Genomic DNA, 19,446 nt, shown 5'->3' with positions numbered 1-19,446 from the left:
AAATTACGACGGTTGGGTTGGGTTCCCATTAAATTCGGGTTAGGTAGGTTGGAGAATTGATTGAGATTGGTCCTTTCCACTAACCCGACCCAACTCAACCATGTAAAATCGTAGTAGCAAACAAATGATCCTATTACTAAACAAATTGCAAAAAGGTTTCTTTCGGTTTGTTTTCTCGGAACTACTTTCTTTCAAAGCTTTAAAACGCGTCTGCTAGGTAAAGGTTTCCACATTCTTAAAGGATATTTCGTCCTCCTCCCCAACCAATGTAAAATATCGCAAAGATGTACGTGGAATGTGTTGATAAAGATGGGACTGCAGCCATGTCCGAGCCCTTGTATGGACCTAGTTTGAGGCTTCAACAAGTCTTGTCAGATTTTGTATTGATATCAGTTAGTATGCGCCAACAGGAGGCCAACCAACTTGACCAAAGATCAGGAAAGTCAGTTCATCTAGTGAATTTGTATTCAGATACAAGGCAAAATAGATACTACATAGAATGTGTTAGGAGCCTAACTCATTGGATTATATTAGTTTCAAAGGTCTATTTGGTTCTCGAACGCTAAACAAAAGGAACATTTGTCTCGAAACCCAACACGGTTTTCTCTACGAACGTAGGCATTTTCATATCTATACATATATGCACATAAACTAGCTTCCGAGCCATATCTTGTAACAACTTCCCATCACGGATAGATATTGTTCTTTTAAAATGTTTTAGAGAGGTTTCCATGTCAATATTTTCTTTATATTTTTCTTGACTTCTTGAGATTTTTCAAGTATTTTTCTTTCATTATCTTGAAATTCGGCCTCTAAGACTCTCAATAAACTCCAAGAAGTTCAATCTTAATATGAAAAATCGATAAATAAATTCTCGTCAGGTAGCGACCCTAAATTTCTAAATACTGAGTCGTTACTTACGTCTCATTTTTATCTCTTAAATGCAGAATATAACTCTTAAATGCTCATCATAAATAACGAAAAATTTAAAAACATTCAAAACACGGTCGGTCTTACGTATTTCAAAACATAACAATGGAATTTAAAATTAAAACAAAAACAATTACAAATGAAATAATTTAAATAATGAAATGCAAATGTCGTATTCTAACCTAATACTAGGAATTTAAACATGTAGCTACCCTATGCACGTGTCATAGTCTCTATTTGCGATGTCGTCGTTATCCGTACATGGACGCCTTGTCTTTAACTGAAAAATGATATGGCGCACGACCTGAGTATTTTGAAGAATACTCAGTAGTGACCCCACAATAGGGGCCATGCTAATGCAAACACATGCAATGATGCTCTTGGACCTATTTCTATTCTCTAGGGGTGGCCTCCAGTCTCGAAAAAATTGGATGTGTAGTACTTCCCTACACACGACCCACACGTACGACTGTGAATCCCCAGGACGCTCGCACACCCCCTAGACCCTCTATGGTCAAGCTAATCTGTAGCGACGTCCGGTGGTCAGCGGAACCCCATAGTGTCATACTTCCCATGAACACCCTACTCGTCATAATGTGAGAGTCGGCACTCATATCTCTAGGCGAAGTATCTCTGTGCTTATGAACAAACAATATGCATGAGGTCCTTCTAAATCCATGTTATCATCTCTTCTGACACAACCCTCTAGTCTCATCCCTTTGTTACATTAACTAACACATGTTGTTGATTAATTATATTAACATAATTTTCATGCTCTTAGGGTCGTGTTCTAGGTCGATCTAACGACGTGATACAATATGACACTCATCATCATATAACATGCTCAATATAGAAAATATCATCATATTAATGTAAACGTCATGCAAACATCATACTTATCATAATGTCATCAAGTGCATCAAACATATCATGTACGTCATGCATTGAAACATAAATCATGTACAAACAACATGCATCACAGCTCAAACATCATACTCATACATTATCATAACATCATACATCATCATGCTCGTAAATAAAGTTCCATGCAAACAATTCTAGTCTATCCTAAAGGCCACTTACTTGGTTGAGTTTGACCGAAGTACCTATCAAATCTGAACCGTGAAAGATAACTACATGCCGAAGCAGCTTCCACTATTTAAAGCTTGAAATTTAATATTTAACCAATAAAATTATTAAATATATGCTCTAACTCAATCATTAACATCTTTATAATTATAATACAATATCATTAATTTGTTATAATTATAATAAAAGTTACATAAAACTCACTTTTTCCATTTTAAATCTTCAACTTTTTTATATATATTTATTTTATAAGGTCTATTTTAGGTTGAAATTTCTTAAATGTAGTCATAAATTTAGGTTGAAATTTTGTAAATAGATATTAAAGTTGTCGCTTTTAAAACAAAACATATTCCACACGACATCCTTAAATAAAAAAATATTTGACGAAGTCAAGTTGTTTGGAAAAATATAAGCATTTAGACGAACGGAGTTGACTCAACGTTAAAGACTTTCAATTTTCAATGACTATGTCGCTTAGCTTTGGGCAACACGCTAGAAAACTGTGCAAGGGAATCTTGTTTTGTATATTCATACACGTACTTATACATGTATCTATAAGTAACTATTCAACAAAATTTCGAATGAGTTAGATTAGTGGCCCGAGTAATCGAATAGGTTTCACAATCCAACCCAAAAATAAATGGTGGGATTGAGTTGTCGGGTTACTTTTTTTAATTATTTAAAAAATCTTATTTATCTACCATACATGTTACATTAATAACGAAAGTTTCATAAAACTCAAATATCAAATATTCACCAATCACAGTGTATCGTTACAAATATCAAATATTCTTCATTTTCATGATAATTTTAAAAATAGAGCGGATTGGGTTGTACTCTACAAAACTCAAATATCTAACAGATCTGTGAGGCTAGAAAAAGGGTGAACCACCTCGAGTTGGCCCATGAGCACTTAAAGTACCACTTGAAACTTTGAAACACTTAGATGCTTAAATAGTAATAGAGACTAAACCCGAACTTCCTAGATTCCAGAGTTAAGTCTATAGATACCTACTAGATTAAGGATGTGATGTGAGCCTACAAATATATTGCTTACTAAGTAGTTTTATACTCACTCATTTCTTCTTTCTTTTTCAGGTGTTTGCAGGCTACTGGTCAAGATGAAGCGTTCGAGACCTACGCAGTCATAGAGGGGGTTGTCGTTCTAGAGTGTCAATCCGGTTTTACATTTTGAGTCATTTGTATTTTGATTTGTAATTGTATCCGAACTCATTTCCCCATTTATAATAAATTTGAGCATCACCATTTTTGTGATGTCCGACATTGATTGGGGAGAAGAACAAAACACCCTTTATAAGAGTGTGAAAACCCCCTAACAGATGTGTTTTAGAGTAGAGATGTACACGGTTTGGATTCGGAATTTTTTTTGCAACAAATAGAAATAATATATATAAAAATGTTGCGACAAATAGAAATATGTGTATTTATATGTGATTTTAGAGAGTCTTAAACTATTAGAAAAATAAAAATATATGTAAATGAGGAAGTAAATGAGGAAGTTTGAACCCTATAAATATTAAATATTAAGGTATTTTTTAAAAGTATTTTTTAAAATATATTATATAAAAGATTATAAATATTTATTTCATAAAAATATAGGTAAATGAGAAAGATTAAACCCTATAAATATTTAAAAATATGGAAATTTCCATTTCTTCAACGTTTCAAAATAGTATAAAATATTGAGGTATTTTTAAAATATATTATATAAAAGAAATTAAACAAAGAAACACATTTGTCTAGAGTCAAACTCGGGCTTTTTAGACTACCCTTAGTAACACTCTAGCAAAACCATTTATGTAGAAGGATTTTTAATATATTTTTATTTGGCTCGGGTCAACCCGAAAATTTTGCCCACCAATCCGAAACTGAACTGATTCAGTTTGGGTTCAGAAAAAATGAACCCAACTCTATCTGAAATGCTAATCCAACTCTATAGTCCGGGTTGTCGGGTTGAATATACACCCTTATTTTAAAGTCTTGAGGGGAAGCCTAAAAGAGAAAGCTCAAAGAAGACAATATCGACGAGCGGTGAATTTGAGTCGTTATAGTTTTGTTCACTATAGTCACGTTAGTCTAAGTCATAATTGGTCTCTTGACGGAGGAGTGTTCATTTAGCATGCATCCTTGTCTACGGCAAAGATTGGGTTTGAATTAAATGAAATAATGGATACACGTTTCTTATTCATGTTAAAAATGGAAATTTTGCCTTATTCTTTCATAGACGCAATCAACCGGAGAGAAGAGCCAAGAAGTTTCGCCAATTATGTCAGTCAACCAAAACAAAAAAAAAAAAAAAAAGTCTNAAAAAAAAAAAAAAAAAAAAAAAAAGTCTCCAATTGGGTTCTTCCCACGAATCTTCCTCGTAGAAATCAAATTAATTGTGACGCTATAAATCATTTAGGTGTGGTGGTTTCAGGAAACGTTTTTAGAATTCATTGTTGTACACGATGGAGCTCTTCAGCAAAACCAAGGCCATCAAACTCCGAGGCCACAACGACAAGTACCTAGCCTCGGACGACGACAAACAAACCATCCGCCAGAGCCGCACCCGTGCATCCCGTAAGACCATATGGGTGGTCGAGCCAGTGGAGCAGAATCCTAAAGCCATCCGCTTGAGAAACTGCCACGGGCGTTACCTGAGCGCGTCGGACCTACCATTCCTACTGGGGGTGACCGGGAACAGGGTAATCCAGGATCCGCCGGATAAATCCTCGGACTGGATGGTGCAGTGGGAGCCGGTGCGGGAAGGGTTCCAGGTGAAGCTGCGGAGTTGGTGTGGGACGTTTTTGCGGGCGAATGGAGGAACGCCGCCGTGGAGAAACTCGGTGACTCACGATGAGCCGCACAGCTCCACCACCGGTAAGTGGATTTTGTGGGACATTGAGGCCGTGAATTTGGAGCCCGGGACGGCGTTGGCTGATGTGGCCGAGGTAAGTCTTCTAAGAAACAAACAAACAAACAAATAAATAAATAAATAAATAAATAATTGATATTTGAGAGTGACATGTAACAAAAACTAGGTCCTTGAGTTTGACGGAGCCAGCTGGATATGTTGACAATTTTACACCTCGGAAATCTAAATTCATATTTATTTCCACGTCAACAAATATGATAAAAACAAAAAATAATTGTCTTTGAAAATGAAAAAAGAAAATACCATTTAATGCTCTTCTAAAAACATTTTCAAACCATAAGATGTCTAGGTTTTTATTATTATTATTTTTTTTTTTGTGAAAATAAATTTTTTTAAATAAATAATATTTTAAAATTCCCATTTATCCGTATAATTTCTTTATTAAAAATGGTTAAAAAAATTTCTAATAAATTAATATATAGAAAAAATGTTTTACCAATAAAAATTTTAAAAAATTAAATTTTAATATTACAACATAACCTTTAATAATTAAAAAATCTACGTAGTCTCTTATATAAAAATAAATTTCCTATTTGAGGCGTGCCTTCACGGGCTTAACATCTCTGCTAATACCCAGAGGCATACTCATGTTGAATTGAATTTTTTTTTTGGACAGAATCGAAATTTTGAGTTGATTATTTTGGCGATACAAAGAATTTAAATAGAGTTCATAATCTAACAAAACCCGACTCAAAATTAAGTTTTTTTTTTAATTATTAAAATATGATACTGTTAGATTGTAACCCTATTTTCAAGTGGGTTAAGTTGACCTACAAAATAATACTACAAAATAATAAATAAATAAAGTATATTTTCATTCATATATATATATATGACGTCAGCTAGTCGAATAATATCTACGCTGTTTCCACCTTCGTTCCAACCCACACAAAGGGAATCTTCTTCAGCTTCCTTCCACTGTAAAGCAGAAAACGCCATTGTTGCTTTTTTCAGACCCATAAAATCGTGAATCCGTCTTAGAATATTTCTTATCAAACCTCACAGTTTCAAATTCTTCTACAGAATCGCATCTCCTCCACTGAGTTCAATTCCAACATGGATTTCTTCCGCAACGCCAAGGTCGTCCGCCTCCGGAGCCATAACAAGAAGTATTTGTTCGCCGACGAAGACGAGGAGTCTGTTACTCAGAGTCGGAACGGATCGTCGGAGAATGCGAGATGGAGTGTTGAGTTTGTTAAGTATTCCGATTCTATAATCCGCCTCAAGAGCTGCTACGGCAAGTACTTGATGGCCTCGAATCAGCCGTTCTTGCTCGGAATGACCGGCTTGAAGGTTCTTCAGACTCGTCCGGAGAGGTTGAACTCCTCGCTTGAGTGGGAGCCGATCAAGGAACGCTCGCTTGTGAAACTTAAAACGCGGTACGGTAATTTCTTGAGAGGCAACGGCGGTGTTCCGCCGTGGCGGAACTCCGTCACTCACGATGTGCCGCATCGTACCGCTACTCAGGAATGGATTCTATGGGATGTTGATGTTGTCGAAATCGAGATTCAATCTTCTGTTCACAAAACCCTAGCTCATCCCGAACCCGAACCCGACCCGGACTCTTCTCTTGAATTGAGTTCAACATCATCTTCGGTTTCATTTGAATCTGCAAATCCTTCAAGATCTGAGGTATTTTACTAATCTATTCCTCCAAATTCATTTCGATTAACACTAATTCCAATTTTCCCCCAAATTTTTTAGTCGAAGAACTCTGGAGCGTTGAACTCACCACCTAAATCGGAAGGGAGGAGGATATTTTACCAGATTGCTGATGATGAGGGGGAGGATGAAGATTCAGAGAGGCATTCTTTGAATTTCAATGGAAAAGGAGTGGAGGAATTGAGCCGTAAATTAGAGGAAGTGACTGGAATCGAAGACGTAATTGTTTGTACTCGTAGTCCACTGAATGGGAAGCTTTATCCTCTTCGATTGCAGCTTCCTCCCAACAACACAACTTTGAAAGTTGTTCTGGTTTCGAAATCTTCAAAACGTAAGAATCATTCAACCCTTTGAAACTCCTTGATTTAGATTAGAACAATAACTAAATGGCTGTGGTTTGATGTTATATTTTCATTGAATCTGTAACAGTGGGAATTGAGTTTGAGAAGGAAGGTTTGATATAAAGAACAGAGAGTGATTGATCTGGAAACAGGGGCGAGGCCGGAGAAGAACACAAACAAGAACACAGAGATTCTAGTTAGTATTGGATTACTGTTTTTTGGGTTTTAATTTACAGTATTGTGATTGTAAATATGATGTGTTAGAAGCAGCCATTGAATTCAAAATCTAAATTCAAGCAGAGAAGAACTCTGTTCTTCCACAGATGATGAAGGCGTCTGCTGCAGAAATGAAGCTGATTAAGAACATGAACGAGCAGCACGCGCAAGGGCTGTGCGCCACAACGCTGCTGATTTCGGTAAGATCGTCCGCAGTGATTTTAAACGTGTTTGAAAACCGTTCGAAATTCAAATAATTATAATTAATAATTAAAGAAATTTGTAGAAGAGATTGTTTGACAAGTAATTGCCTTTTTAGTTCCGGCCAATTACTTCTCATGATTTAATTAAATTTGTTAATTTGAGATACTTTTCATTAAGTCAAATTATTCAATTAAATAATAATTTATTTTTTTATTCTTTAATTAAATAATAATAAATCTAGAATAATATATAATATCTATAAACTTTTATTCAAGTCCTATTTAAATTATTTAAATTTAAGTCATATTTAAATATTAGAATAGGGTTGAGTTGGATTGTATTAGCATTTCGAGTAAGGTTGGGTTCATTTTGCATAATCCAAATTGAATCGGTTCGGTTTCGGGTTTGTGGGACAAAACTCTCGGGTCGACCTGAGCGGCCCGATCCAAATAAAAATATATAAACTATATTAAGAATCTTTTATTATTAATGGGTTTGCGAGAGTAGTACTTTGGCCGGTCTAGCAAGACCGTTCGACTCCAGTCTATTACATATATATTTTTTTATTAATTTTTTTTATTTATTTTCTATTTGTTGCAACATTATTATATTTCAATTTATATATATATATATATATATATATATATATATATATATATAAATTATTTAATTTCATCATCTATCTTTCTATTTTTGTTACTTTAACCCATTCTAAAAAAAATATCGATATTTAGTTTTAGAACTATCTTTCTATTTTTCTTACTTTAACCAATTCTAAAAAAATATTGATATCTAGTTTTATGACAATGTTGAATTATGTTAATATGATAGAATTTTCGCTCATTGTTTTTTTATTGAATTTGTTTTTTTTTTTTTTTTTTTTTTTTNTGTGAATAATTATATATTTATTTGTGTTTGTTTGAGAACTTTTAATATATTTTATCTGATATTATATCCGAATAATTATAAAGTGTGGACTAATAAAACTTAAAAAAAATTTGACAACCCAACCCGAAAATAAAAGGTTAGGTTGTGAAATTTTTTTGGGTTGGTTGGGTTACCCATCCAACGAACCCGAACTTGGGTTGGGTAAAAAAAATCTCTCTACCCAACTCGGACCATGTACACTCTTATATTAGATGATGTTAAAATTCTAATTACTTTCTCTAATTTTTTTTTTTTTTTTAATAGGGAAGATTGTAATAGAGTATGAAGGTATAGCTTATATACGTTATTATGTTACCTTCATATAGGAATTAGTGAATTATATCTAGTGAAATTATGTTTTCAGCTGTCTATTGGGTAAAGTCTTTGAAATTTTAAATTTATTGAATCGACTACAAAAGTCACACAAATAAATCGTTGTATATTGTAAAATAAGCGTTGTTAGGTGTTAAATCACATATCTAGAGAATCGTTGTGACTCGAAGCTAGTGGACGTGATATTTGGACAGAGAAGAGGTACGTGAATGAAGTGATACATATCCATAATTCAATCATTCTGTATAGGTATGGATCTCTTAATAAATTAATGTTAATTCTTTAAATTTAATAATTAAATCCTTATAATATTGCAAAATTCTTGATAATTAAGATTAACTTTATTTATTTATTTATTTTCTTAAATTGAGATTACAACTCCACATGGATCTAAAACGCTAAATCTTTTTAAATTTTATGGAATATATTTGTCAAAGTATTTTCTTATTTAATTATAGGGTTAGGTTTGCAAGAAAAGTTTTGAGAAAATTTCAACTTTTTTTTTGTCATTATTAATTTAATATATATATATATATATATAATATTATATGTTATCACGAAAACAGATAAATTTAAGGGAAAAATTATGAGTTTATAAATAAGAGAGACAGTATCTCATCCTATTTTTTTTGTGATATTATCTCGTCCTTATCTCGAAGTGTACGTAATAATTCCATTATAGAGATCATTATTCTTGTTCTTATCGCTTTATGACTTTATCTAAAAGTTGATAATATCATTCCATTGTAGAAGTGGTTATTCTCGTTCTTATATGTGAGATCTCACATCAATTCGAGAGGGGAATGAATGTCATCAAGAATGCTGGGACTCAAAGGGGTAAATTGTGAAATCTCACGTTAGTTGGAGAGGAGAACGAAACATTGTTTATAAGGGTGTATAAACATCTACTTAGCAAATGGGTTTTAAGAACCTTAAGAAGAAGCCTAAAAGGAAATGTTCAACTGATAACGAAACATTTTTTATCAATTAGAGAGGAAAACGAAACATTATTTATAAGGGTGTGTAAACCTCTCCGAAGATAACGAAATATTCTTTATCATTTGGAGAGAAGAACGAAACATTTTTTATAAGGGTATGTAAACCTCTGCTCACCATACGCATTTTAAAAACCTTGAGGGGAAACCCAAAAGAAAAAGCTTAACTAATAACGAAACATTCTTTATCATTTAGAGAGGAGAACGAAACATTTTTTATAAGGGCGTGGAAACCTCTACTTACCATACACATTTCAAAAACCTTGAGGGGAACCCGAAAAGGAAAAGCTTAATTGATAATAAAACGTTTTTTATCAGTTGAAAAAGAGAACGAAACATTCTTTATAAGGGTGTGTAAACCTCTACTTAGGTAGACGCGTTTTAAAAACCTTGAGGCCAAACTCGAAAGGAAAAGCTCCAAAATGACAATATCAGCTAGTAATAGGCTTGGGATGTTATAAATGATATTAGAGTTAGACATCAGGCGGTGTGTCAGTGAAGAAGCTGAGCCCAAAAGGGGGGTGGACACCAGACAGTGTGCCAACAAGGACGTTGAGCCCCGTAGAGGAGTGTGCACCGGGCAGTGTGCCGCAAGGACGCTAGGTCCCAAATGGATAGATTATGGGATCCCACATCGATTGAAGATGACGATATCTACAAGCTCTATCATAAGATAAACAATATCATACCATTATAGATACTGTTACTCTCGACCTTATCTTAAAGTAGACAATATCATACCGTTGTATAAGATTATCTCAAGATCTCGTTCTTATCTATTTATGATGTACCCGAAAGATAAGGGTTTTGAATAGTAATAAAAAAAAGAAGGCTTTGGATATTAAATTGGGTAGGCATTAGTTTTGTTTGAACACAACACTCAACCAACTATATGTTCTAATCCTAAAATGATTTCCGTCCATAACACGGAAACCGCGCAGCGTCTCTAGGCGTTCCCATTCTTTTTACTGCGTTCATCCAACGATCCCAAGAACCAAAATCCAGACGCATGGCTTCCCTGTCTCACTCAGCGCTCAGAATTTTGTCAACTGCGCGATGGAATTCTTCCAAACCTTCTTCTTCACTGCCCATTTCTAACAATTTCTTTTCTCTTCTTCGTAAATCTTCATCGCTTCCTTGTTGCCGCCATTCCAACTCTGGCGGCACTCGATTGTTCTCGATCATGGCCACCGCTAAACCTGGAAATCCACCGCAGCAATCACAATCACGGATTAAGGTTAATTTTACTCTTTCTCTTTTGTTTTCTTCTGATTCATCGACCTAATTTGAGTTATGATTCGTGATGGATAATGGTAGGGAGCTGAATCCTTTCTTAGGAATGTTTTAGCGAGCATGGAGGCAGTTTATCTTAATCGCAATCCCTCAGCAAAGGCCATATTGGAACTGGTTCGATCCGTCGATAATGATAAGATTTGTTATGATCATCTTGCGTTTAGAACTTTTGGGGTATTTTTCTTATTCTGAAATTAGGATTACATTCTCCTCCTAGGCTGGGGCTTTGCTATCAATCTAATTAATGTTCAATTTGTATTTGTATCTATGATGACTTAGACGGATGGCCACGGCATTGATTCATTAGCAAACTTTTTTCTGGATTTTGGATATACACGACAAGAAGAATTATCTTTCCCAGCCAAAAAGTTAAAAGCATTTTGGTTTTCTCCACCGCCCAATTCTGATGCAGCTTATGATGGTGATGGGATTCATGGACCTCTACCAAGAGTGTTCATATCAGAGCTTCTTGTGGATCTGATGAGCCCACAAACTCAGGTGTGGTTTAGGAACTTCTTAACTCAGGGGAATCAGCATATTGCTTGAATGTCTTATATTTTGTTCAGTTTTCTTCTTTTTTTTTTTTTTTTAATTTTGAACAAGCACTCCTATCTTGGGTCCTCTGTTATGATTATTTTTGGGAGATCCCACATCAGTTGAGGAGGAGAACGAATCATTTTTTATAAGGGTGTGGAAACCTTTCTGACGCGTTTTAAAAACCTTGAGGGGAAGCCCAAAAAGGACAATATCTGGTAGTGGTGGGTTTGGGCTGTACCAAATGGTATCAGAGTTAGACACCAGACGATGTGCCAACGAGGAGGCTGAGCCCCGATGAGAGTAGACACAAGGTGGTGTGCCAGCAAGGATGTGGGGTCCCGAAAGGGGGTAGATTAGGGGGTCCCACGTCGATTGGAGAAGGGAACGAGTGTCAGCGAGGACGCTAGGCTCTGAAGGGGGGTGGATTGTGAGATCCCACATCAGTTGGGGAGGCTGAACCCCAAAGGGGAGTGGACACGAGGCGGTGTGCCAACAAGGATGTTGGGCCCTGAAAGGGGGTAGATTGGGGGGTCCAACATTGATTGGAGAAGGGAACAAATGTCAGCGAGGACGCTGCCTTCGAAGGGGGGTGGGTTGTGAGATCCCACATCAGTTGGGAAGGAGAATGAAACATTCTTTACACATCAGTTGGGAAGGAGAATGAAACATTCTTTACACATCAGTTGGGAAGGAGAATGAAACATTCTTTATAAGAGTGTGAAAACCTTTCCCTAGAAAACGTAATTTAAAAACCTTGAGGGGAAGCACGAGAGGAAAAGCCTAAAAATCTGCTGGCGGTGGGATTGGGCTCTTACAGTTTTACATAAAACCAAATCTTTTGTTAATTTTCTTTAGCTTTTACCTCTTGTGTTCAGGATATAATCAGAAAATACACTGAAAGTTCTCACGAGGGAAAGAAGCATGCTGCTCTTGCAAGTGCTCTAGGTTCCTTGACATGGGAAAAGCCTTCACATTCTGAGTTTGTCCAACTAGCGAGGTATTTCATCTCCATTCACTCCAAAATTTATGTTATAAAAGTTAATTCAGGATGATTTTAGAGTTGAAAGCTTGTGAAACGTATGCTTCGAGCACCGTAATCGGCAATGTCGATGACTCTTTTATCTTTTCGAATCTATAGAGAGAGCGAATATGCCGCTTGGAGTCTTGTGAACGGTTATGCAGTTAATCACGTGACTATTTCGACCCATCGGCTGAAATCTCATCTTAGAAATATCAAAAACCTCAATGAGTTCATAGAAGAGAATGGTTATAAACTGAATTCTGAAGGTGGAGTTTTGAAAGGTACATGACACGGCTAGTCTTGCTATCTGTTATTTATGTGTTTATAATCTATACTCGACCGTTTCGTTTCAGTAAGCCCAGATGGTCTTCTACTGCAAAGCTCGACCCTCGCCGATTCAGTTTCTTTTGAATTTTCTGATGGCATTACTACCACAGTCCCCTGCTCATACATCGAGTTTGCTGAGCGTCTGGTCCTGCCTCAGTTCAAACATCTTCCAGAAACAGAGGTAATTAAACTAACCCCAATCATCGGTTGTTTCATCCTTGCACTACTTGCCTGAGTCTTGCTGTGAAAAAACACATCATACTACAAAAAGAACAGAACATAACTTCCAAATGTGCTATTCTAAACCTTAAACTTCTCATAAGAATTATCTTAGTCATTACTTCAAACACATTTGAGAAAAACAAAACAAGACCCTTTGAAACTTAAACATCATTACAAACTTGTATAGGTGAAAGAGCAGCACAGAAGGGATGGATTTGAAGTTGGAAATGCTGATAAGATCTTTGAAAGTACATCCAAACAGCAGCAAACGGGAAAGGCTTGATTGTTCTGGAGGAGGAAATCGAATTGGGATGCGCTGTGAACTAATTTGATATGTTGTTGTATAGAATGATCTAATCTTTAGTAACTTAATAAATCGCTTAAGGCGACGTTTTAAGGCTCGTTTCATAACAATTGAGGTCAATAAAACTCGTGGTTTAATCAAGTTTAGATAGTTTTAGAATTTATATCGAGAGCAATCACTATGTTTAACTAAGAATGTGATATGAATTGATATAGGTGAAGTTAAACGTCGCAACATAGTTTCGAAACAGTTATTAAATAATTAGGGACTTTGGCCAAGACCAACCAACCTTACTTTTAGAGTTGGATAATTGAATGATGTATGACAGTGCGTGCCTCCCATGTATGTACCATATGATTTATGCTATGTTATGTGTTCTATGTAATGACATACGATGCTATGTTATGTATGCATGTGATACTCATTACACCATGTTGTGAATGAAATGAAATATTACGTATGTCATGTTATGTCTTACCATGTGAAGCTATATGATGGGGTATATGATGACTACTATGTATTCATGATGCATATGTACTATGTCATGGATGAAAGGAAAAAGAGAATGATGTTAATGCTATGCTATTAATGTAAATTATAGGGACCTCATGTATTTATGTATGACATGTGCATCGAGATACTTCCCCGTTAGATTATGTTGGTATGGACGCATACTTTCGATATTTATGTTCGCCATGATATCACGTGGGTCTTTCCTTTTTTTGTGGCATCCAACGACGCGTTAATGCGTTGTGTTCGACCAAGCCAGACATAGGGGGTATGTATACGAGTCTGCTTGGTGGTTCCATGTATGCGTGCATGGGCCACGTGTGTGGAAGTATCACACATCCAACTCTGCCGGGAACTGAGAAGAGTCCAAGACCATGTTGAGATGAGGTGACTTCATGAGTATTTCTTAAAATACTCAAGCCATGTGCTATCTTTATATTTTAGGTAAAGGTAAAACGCCCCACACAGATGACAATGAATGCTGGGATACACATGCTGTGGAGACGTTTCTAATTTCGGCAAAAAAATTAGGGGCGTTACTCAGCTGCAATCTTTGGAATGTAACTAGTGTAGTTGCAATGAGAAAAGAAAAAGTAACAGGAGTAAGGAAGTAGTGTATCTAATATTAAGATTAATGTCATATTTACCAGCAAGTTAGATGATAAAGGTTACATTCATGAATTTGGTGGCATAGGATCAGTTTGACCGTAGATGTTAGTTAAAGTAGATTTAGCATTTAAACTTTTTCATGAAACATAGACTTTATCTTAAAAACACTGTTATGGACATAATGTTTAAAAACATTTTTAAAACGACACAATGAAAGACTAAATAAAATAAATAAGCGTTAAAATTAAAAACATCATATTCTAACTTAAGTCTAAGAAAATAAATGCATCTACCCTATTCATGTGTCATAGTTGCGATGCTGTTGTCAGCCGTACATGGATATTTTGCCTTTACCTGAAATAGAAGTAGCACGTGTCTTGAGTATTTTAAATAAAATACTCTGCAAGTGACTTCATTACTGGGGTTAAATGCAAAAACATACAATCATGAATGGGACTTATCGTATCAGTCTATTTTCCTACGACGGTTATCTTAACGAGCAATTGGATGTGTACTTAATTTTCCTACACAGGGTCCACACCTGCGAGTATGAACCCACCATTCGGTTTACGCACCTCCTGGGCTCCTTTCTAGTCGAGTGAGCATTCTCTGGTAGCTGTTAATGTTGGACACCCGTTAGAAATAGCAACCGTCACGAGAACATCGTTTCCCAGCCTAGTAGCATACGCGTCCGTATTATCGTGAAGGAGAAGGGGTATCCCCCGATGCATGAGCACACAATAATGCATGTGGTCTCAACATTTTTCTATTTTCATGATCATTTAATACATCCCCGCTAGCATCTTCTTTCATATCATATCATTTCTCATATCATTTATCACATCTTTCGTGTGTATGCCAGGGTTGTATTTCGTGCTAGTTCGTCATTTTTGCATGTCAATCATATCATATCATTTATACTACATACATATATGTCATATCATAACGTTTCCATGCTTAGACATTACAATTCTTATCATGCACATATCATATCATATCATATCATATAATAATAGTCACATAACATATTTCAAGTATGGCTTCATCAATTTCACATCATAAATATATCAATTTATCAAACATATCATACTGTAATGTATGTATATCATATCATTCTCATATCATATATAACATATATAAATATATACATCGTTCTCAGATCATATCATAGTCATACTATTTCATAAACACTTCATAGTCATATCGTTTCATATGCATATCTAGTCATATTGTCTCCTAAACTTCTCATAAATCAAATATATGACACGTGCAGAACCATGGGGCATGTGTCAATACACAACATCATTTCTAACCATACTGATAGTAAGGACACTTACTTGGTTGGCCTTAGCCAGAGCTCTCCCTACACTTGAGTACATTTAGATTTCGTTTCCTAGAAGTTTCTTCACATATTGCCGAGAGTTGTTTCTTATTCGAACGTCCATCTTGTTTACGTTAATAATACATATTTCTAGCCTAAATCAACTTGAACTTGGAAATAGGATGCTAAACTGACCTCAATTACCTCAATTAAGGTCAAATTAAGCTCCAGGAGGGAAAAAAAACTATGGGAATTGGTACCAAAAGCATCAATCCAAGCCGGATAGCTGAGTTTTGCGCAGAGAAGTCATGTCGCGCCGCGTCGAGCCGAGCCGCGTTGAGTCGATTGAGCCAAAGGAGTCTGTGTTCGCATGTGCGATATGTGTCACTGTGGGAAAGGAGACGCATGTTCAGGTGGCGTTCCGGGTCGAGGTGCAAACTTCAGGTTTAGGCCAAACATTTTGGGCTCGGTTAGGTCTTCGGTGCAGATGGGCTTAGGGGTTTGATTTGAGCTGTTGCATGATCTCAGGTCAAGCACTCTAGGTCGCAAACGCGTTGCACGGGTCACGTGTGTTGAGCGCAGTGTTGAAAATTGCCCACGATTGTAATATGTCGAAACAAATAACTGAAGTAGGAAGAACAAATTGAGGGGAGAGAGCTTTTGAATAGAGGAATCTTAAGCACTTAGGTTTTTCAATTCTATTTGTTGTTGTGAAAATAACGTACATCTCCTAAACTTTCTCATTCCTAAATTTTCTACTCAAGTTAAGCAACTACTAACAAATCTTCCCAAGTAATTGTACTAACAATTTCCCTAAACTTATTCAAATCAAAACCTACTCAAAAAAATTATCTAAAAATTGCTCTAGGTTAATAACTTCTTCTGCTAAGTTAAGCTTATTAACTCACATTCTCCTCCATAAACTTTTTGTTCGATATTTTTCACTCCCAGCAATTCCTGCATCTCTACAAACTTAACCCTTGCTCGGACCTTTGTTAGAATATCCACACGTTGCTCTCTAGTGTATACGAACTCCACAACGATTTGTCTCTTCTCAACACACTCACGGATGAAGTGGAAGCGAATATCAATGTGTTTTTTGCATCCGTGAAATACTGGATTCTTTATCAGTGCAATTGCGGATTTTTTGTCGGCGTAGAGAGTTATTGACTTTAGTTCACTTCTAGTCACTTCGCTCAACAAATTTCTCAGCCACAATGCTTGGTACGACATCGCAGTTTCTGCCATGAATTCAGCCTTACAGGAAGATAGTGTCACAATTCATTGCTTTTGAGATTGCCAAGAGATCAAATTCCGTTGAGATAAAAAGTCACTCCTGCGGTTCTTTTTCTATCGTCAATGAATTCAGCCTCACAGGAAGATAGTGTCACCTCGCTCTTTGATACTTCAACCCATAGCTTGTGGTTCCCTTCACATAGCGAAGAGTGTCACCTCGCTCTTTGATAGTTCAACCCATAGCTTGTGGTTCCCTTCACATAGCGAAGAATGTGCTTAACCACTTGATGATGCATTATGTTAGTTTGTTTAATCTTGTATTACAATTTAGTATTTGTGGATAATAGCAAGGGAAGTTATTAGCAGTTGTTGATGGGAAGTTAGTGTAGGTTATTAGCAGTTATTTAGTTTTTTTTCTGTCTACATATGTACCGTGCACCAAGTTGAAGAAAATAATGAAGTTGGTTTTACTTATTTTTTCTGAGTGTTGTCTCTTTCTTGTATGAGTGTGTCTGACATTTGGTATCAGAGCGTGGTTACATGCCAAAGATCATGCCGAGAAATAATAACAACACTGGAGAGAGAGGAGAGTCGTCGAAATCTGCAACAAAGGAAGGTTTGGTAACACTCCAATACCCGACGTTATCGAGAACCAACTACTCGGCATGGGCTATGAAGATGAAGGTCTATTTGCGTGCTCAAGGGGTGTGGGATGCAATCGAATCAACTGAGTCTCTAGATAGTCTTGATGAAAGAAAGGATCAAATGGCCTTAGCAGCTATCTATGAAGCACTGAGGAGATGTTTTTTTTGTTAGCAGAGAAAGAGACAGCAAAAGAAGCATGGCATGTTAGATAAAACCTGAGAGATTGTTAGATAAAACCTGAGTTTTCCCACGATTTCATTAGTTCCCCGTTTGACCATTTGACAAACACGGAATGGATTAACAAAGTTTTATACGGCAATTTTGTAGGAAGTGGCATAGATTTAGTTGGCCACTCTCCAAGCCATTTTTAGGATAGGTTATATTTAAATAGGAAATCTGTTCCGAAGATTTAAGCGCAGTCAAAATTTCAGTCATTCTCTCTCTTTGTTATTTTACGCATTTTATTTTTCTTCCAACAATCTCCTGTCGACGATTTCCTCTCACCGAAAAGAAAGGATTTCCTTGGCTGATTATCGAAAAACAACAAGTGGTATCAGAGCCAAGTTGAAGCCATCGGTGTATATCATTGCGGAGGAGCCAACCTATCAACAATCAAGTTGAATAGTTCAAGTGATTAGAGTATTGACCTAACAACACACAGGTCTCAGGTTCGAATAGAAGAAAATGCAAAGCGCGAAAAATAAGCACATCGTGGGGTCCATTCCGAGCAGACTTGCTCACTCCTCCACGTCGCTGCCAAGTGCCGGCATCTCCATCACCACCACGAAGAGGCCGACGCCNTGAGTCTCTAGATAGTCTTGATGAAAGAAAGGATCAAATGGCCTTAGCAGCTATCTATGAAGCACTGAGGAGATGTTTTTTTTGTTAGCAGAGAAAGAGACAGCAAAAGAAGCATGGCATGTTAGATAAAACCTGAGAGATTGTTAGATAAAACCTGAGTTTTCCCACGATTTCATTAGTTCCCCGTTTGACCATTTGACAAACACGGAATGGATTAACAAAGTTTTATACGGCAATTTTGTAGGAAGTGGCATAGATTTAGTTGGCCACTCTCCAAGCCATTTTTAGGATAGGTTATATTTAAATAGGAAATCTGTTCCGAAGATTTAAGCGCAGTCAAAATTTCAGTCATTCTCTCTCTTTGTTATTTTACGCATTTTATTTTTCTTCCAACAATCTCCTGTCGACGATTTCCTCTCACCGAAAAGAAAGGATTTCCTTGGCTGATTATCGAAAAACAACAAGTGGTATCAGAGCCAAGTTGAAGCCATCGGTGTATATCATTGCGGAGGAGCCAACCTATCAACAATCAAGTTGAATAGTTCAAGTGATTAGAGTATTGACCTAACAACACACAGGTCTCAGGTTCGAATAGAAGAAAATGCAAAGCGCGAAAAATAAGCACATCGTGGGGTCCATTCCGAGCAGACTTGCTCACTCCTCCACGTCGCTGCCAAGTGCCGGCATCTCCATCACCACCACGAAGAGGCCGACGCCCTGATGACAGGCGTCGAGTTGTCGTTGAGCGAATGATCAGGGAGACAACGACGGCTAGCAAGCGTGATTGCAATCGAGACATTACTTGACGTGAATGACCTAACGGTGGAAGTCATTGCAATCGAGACATTACTTGACTGACGTGAACGACCTAACGGTGGAAGCCATTGCAATCGAGACATTACTTGACGTGAACGACCTAACGGTGGAAGNTGTTAGATAAAACCTGAGAGATTGTTAGATAAAACCTGAGTTTTCCCACGATTTC

The 19,446-nt window shown here is 36.6% G+C and overlaps 2 protein-coding genes across 2 annotated transcripts; both read left to right on the top strand.

Annotated features, from left to right (window-relative positions):
• The first annotated feature begins 4,463 nt into the window (after positions 1-4,463).
• On the top strand, positions 4,464-7,480 carry LOC111799006. Its single transcript, XM_023682381.1, has 4 exons — positions 4,464-4,973; positions 5,981-6,589; positions 6,662-6,950; positions 7,049-7,480. Exons 1-4 carry the CDS (start codon positions 4,491-4,493, stop codon positions 7,081-7,083), a joined length of 1,416 nt encoding a protein of 471 aa, XP_023538149.1. The 5' UTR covers positions 4,464-4,490; the 3' UTR covers positions 7,084-7,480.
• A 3,035-nt stretch (positions 7,481-10,515) lies between these two features.
• On the top strand, positions 10,516-13,480 carry LOC111799309. Its single transcript, XM_023682820.1, has 7 exons — positions 10,516-10,872; positions 10,953-11,102; positions 11,208-11,426; positions 12,341-12,462; positions 12,604-12,767; positions 12,840-12,994; positions 13,223-13,480. The coding sequence occupies exons 1-7, from the start codon at positions 10,645-10,647 to the stop codon at positions 13,316-13,318; spliced, it is 1,134 nt and encodes a 377-aa protein (XP_023538588.1). The 5' UTR covers positions 10,516-10,644; the 3' UTR covers positions 13,319-13,480.
• Positions 13,481-19,446: the final 5,966 nt, after the last annotated feature.

The sequence above is a fragment of the Cucurbita pepo genome, chromosome LG07, assembly GCF_002806865.2.
Source record: "Cucurbita pepo subsp. pepo cultivar mu-cu-16 chromosome LG07, ASM280686v2, whole genome shotgun sequence".
NCBI lineage: Eukaryota > Viridiplantae > Streptophyta > Magnoliopsida > Cucurbitales > Cucurbitaceae > Cucurbita > Cucurbita pepo.
The sequence above is the reverse complement of the archived record's forward strand: the minus strand, read 5'-3'. Positions and strand labels throughout refer to the sequence as shown.